Source organism: Trypanosoma grayi (genome assembly GCF_000691245.1).
Source record: "Trypanosoma grayi strain ANR4 Tgr_300_V1, whole genome shotgun sequence".
NCBI classification, from domain to species: Eukaryota; Euglenozoa; class Kinetoplastea; order Trypanosomatida; family Trypanosomatidae; genus Trypanosoma; species Trypanosoma grayi.
In genome coordinates, this window is record NW_008825919.1 from 1 (window position 1) to 3,790 (window position 3,790).

Consider the following 3,790-nt stretch of genomic DNA (forward strand, 5'->3'; position numbering starts at 1 on the left):
CCACGCGGGCGGCGGCCGTCGCTTGTCGTACGTGAGCCTGTACAATCTCTGGCAGGGGAAAGACAGCCGCAGCCGAAGCAACAGCAACAGCAACAGCGGCGTCGCCTCCCCACACAGTCAGGGGGCGCGGCAGGAGGATAAAGTAGGTTCGACGCACAACGTGATTGGGCTTCCGCCGCCCGCCCCTGATACCGCGTCGGCCAAACCAGTGCAGTCGCTCAATAACGCACAATGTGACCACGAAGAGAGCAGCAACGCTAGCCAGGTGAGCACCGCACCACTTGACGATAATCCTGATGGAAATAAGAATGAAAACACGAGTGGGGGTGATAGTGAAGAGGCGTCTGTGGCTGACGCGCTGCCGATGTCGCTGACTGAAATGTATTTTCGGCGCTGCTTTGAGGGTGTGCAGAGCTATCAGGAGGCACGTGGGCTGCACCAACGACTCGTGCAGCAGCTCCTCGTGGTGCGTGCGGCAGAGGAACGCAGCGGTGGAGATAGCAACGCCAGCGCACCCGAGTTCCGTGCGGCGCACTGGCTGGGGAAGCTGGAGGACGCGTACCACGACTGGCTCGTCGACCACCTCGGCATCAAGAGCCGCCAGCGGCAGAGCACCGACCAACCGCTGCTGTCCACCGTCACCGTCACGATCGAGGAGAGCACACAGCTGGAGAGTGGAAGGGGAGCAACACCCGTTCCCGTGAAATGCGGTGCGGGGGCGGGGACGGGTACCACACCGCTGTCACCGAACTTGCCGAGTTCCTCTGATCGGCTTGAGACGGCGCTGGCGTACGGCCGCTCTGTACCCCTCACGTCAAACGAGGCATCAGCAGCTAGAGGGGGCACGACACCACCTGTAGCGGGGGTGACGATGGTGCCAAGTGAAAGCGCTGCTAAGAACCGTGTGGATTCGGCGGCGGCGGACGCGTCACATGAAGCCACACCACCATCACCAGCGCTAGCGGAAGCAGAATCAGCAGCTGTGGTGAAGGGGGATTCCGTTGCGGCCGCTCCGTTCACCCCTAGCGTCACTGGCGCGGTGCTGGGCTTGAAGCAGAATGAAGAGGAGGAGGAGCAGCAGCAGCAGCAGCATGAAGAAAAACAGAAACAGTGTCCGGAGGAGAACGGCGGCGCCGTCTCACGGCGTCGGGCCGGCCGGGCATTCTTGTTTCTTCGTGAGCAACTCTGCTGAAGGGTGTAATTGGAAAACACAATCGAGGAACTATTAACGTTTTCCCTCTCTGTCGTACTGGAGCGATATTCCTCACTTATTACTATTACTACTTCTACTACTACTACTATTGCCACCATGGCATGATTCAACGAGTAGTTCTGCTATAGTTATTTGACGCGCAAGCACGACCCAACACGTGCTGCATCTTATGTAAATTGTGTGGAAAGCAGACGAGCCCACACGAGAGACAAACTCTCGGTCCACAGGTGATTGCTCATCCCATGCGTTGGATGCGCCGCCACGTCCACCGTAGAGCGCAACCAATGCCCGAAGAAACCGGATGGGATACGCGAAAATAAAACGCAACAGAGAGGGAAAGAGAGAGAGTGTGTGTGTGTGTGGGGGGGGATGCCGCTGGCTGTGTCCAACTTTATACCATGTGACACTGACTGGGCAACGCGGCGTAGAGGAATACGCGTGGGCTGGGTGAGAATTCGTGCACACGTCCGCCTCCTTTGCCCCACTCGAATCATCAGGTCTGTGTGTACTCGCGTCTCTCTTCCTTTCTCGATCTCTCGCTCTACCATTTCACACCCCCCCCCCTACTGAGCACGTGTAAAGCAGCAGTGGCCCCGCTCCACATACATACACGCACATTATATATACCTTAGGATGCAGCGTCGTTTGGTTGCGGGGCATTCCGCGGTGCGAACTCCACGGTTGCTGTGCCGCAGAGCACCATCTTCATTCCACCAATCCATACGTTCCACGCATGCTTGTTACCAGCGTTGCGTTCTTGTGGGCACCGCCATCTCTTCCTCCTCCTCCTCTTCCACGTGCGCGGCGCTCTGCGGGGCGAGGCGGTGGATGGCGTCGATGGGGCCCTCCGTTAGTGTGCAGCAGCAGCCAGACACGGCGCTGGCAGCAGCGGCAACAGCAGCAGCGGACGGAGCGCTGCCCGTCACCTACACACCGGGCTCTGGGCCTGGCGGCGCACTTGTGGCCCCCACAACCGCAATAACAGGGCACTGCGACGTGCTGTCGGAATGCGTCGCCAAGGCAGATGAGTTGGCGCTGCAGCTGAAAGCGCAGACCGCGCTGGGGGCGAGTGCGGAGATCCTCACGCAGGAGGGCATGGAGGAGTTCGTTGATGAGTTAAAGACATCCGCGACAACGGAGATGACGGCATTGGTGCAGCAGATGCAGAAGACGCCGCTGCTGCAGCAGGCCGGTATGCACGAGCTGCGGCGCACGCTTTACTACACAACCTCGCTGAAGGAGCGGGACTGGCTGGAGGAGCCCATGTACACTGCCGCCATGCGCATGCTCACGGTGGAGGTGCTGAGACGCGACAACGATGGCGTTCTGTCAGCAGATGATGTTCTGTACATTTCCACCCACGTTGTGTCGTCAAACTTCTACAATCGCCACCTGTGGAACCGCATGGAGAAGGCGATGCTGAAGTACAGCAACTACGAAAACATCGACATGTCATCCATTAAGGCCTTCTCCACGCGGCTCTTTAAGACGCGCCGCGGGTGTGCGAAGGAGACGCTGGACGTCCGCCGCAAAATCCTGCTCGCCCTATCGCGCCGCGTCGGCGTGCTGGCGAACGACTTCGACCTGCCGTCGCTGCTGGGCATTCTGCAGTGCTACACCGTGCACGACCTCACGCCGTTCAGCCTGGAGCCGCTGGCGGTGCGCGCGACGAATCACGTTGGGGACTTCACGCCTCACGAGTGCGCGACCCTGTCGCACGTGCTGCGCAAGTGGCGCCTGATGCGGCTCGAGGTGTGCGAGCGTCTCGTGGAGCGCATTTGCACCGCTGATCAGCTTACGCACCACATGGCGAACGCGGCAATGATTAGCATCCGGACGTGCTATGCCAAGGTGAGCGACGGCGGCCGCAACGCCATGAACGCGGAACCAACGCGGCAGAAGCTCCGCGCGATGGGCGAGCAGGTGGGCTGCCGACTCGATGAGGTGGAGTACCCCGCACTGCCCGTCATCCTCAGCATCCTCGACGTGGTCGTCACGCTCAAGATATATGTGCCCAAGAAGTCTCTACAGACCATCTTTGCGCAGGCGAACGACATGCTGGCAGTCGTGATGGAGCAGAAGGACGACCTTGTGGACCCGAAGACCGGCAAACGCGTGCGGCCCATCACCGCGGAGGAGGGACGACAGCTGCAGGCGCTGCTCTCGCACTACGGCAACGACCTCGCGCCGGAGTTAGCGCAGCGTCTGAAGGAGGCATTCCGTGAGGGTGTGCTGCCCGACGAGGCCTCGTTGTAGTGGAGCGGGAGCGAACGTAGGAGTGGGGAAGGGCGGGTGTGAGGGAGCCGCGTGTGCGTGCGGGTGCGGCCCCCCACCCGGGAAGACGAGAGCAGGTAGCGGTGGGATCTGCCGAATCCTGAAGGAAAGAGGAGAGACTGGCTTTATCAGCCGTATTCACACAGGCGCACGGAGAGAGGGCGGGGGAGGCGACGAATGAAAGGCGCAGAGGAGGCCATTCGCATCCGCGTCACCGACTGCGCGTGTCACACATGAGAAAGTTGGGGTTTTTTCTTTTTAACAAGTGAGAACAAACCAAAAAGAAAGAAAGAAAGAAAGAAA

The 3,790-nt window shown here is 60.0% G+C and overlaps 2 protein-coding genes across 2 annotated transcripts; both read left to right on the forward strand.

The window, feature by feature from the left end:
• Positions 1–364: 364 nt before the first annotated feature.
• DQ04_03001000 (hypothetical protein) lies at positions 365–1,192 on the forward strand (the record flags this gene model as incomplete). Its single annotated transcript, XM_009312411.1, has 1 exon — positions 365–1,192. The coding sequence occupies one exon, from the start codon at positions 365–367 to the stop codon at positions 1,190–1,192; it is 828 nt and encodes a 275-aa protein (XP_009310686.1).
• Positions 1,193–2,041: 849 nt separating this feature from the next.
• On the forward strand, positions 2,042–3,469 carry DQ04_03001010 (hypothetical protein; the record flags this gene model as incomplete). Its single annotated transcript, XM_009312412.1, has 1 exon — positions 2,042–3,469. The coding sequence occupies one exon, from the start codon at positions 2,042–2,044 to the stop codon at positions 3,467–3,469; it is 1,428 nt and encodes a 475-aa protein (XP_009310687.1).
• Between the last annotated feature and the right edge of the window lie 321 nt (positions 3,470–3,790).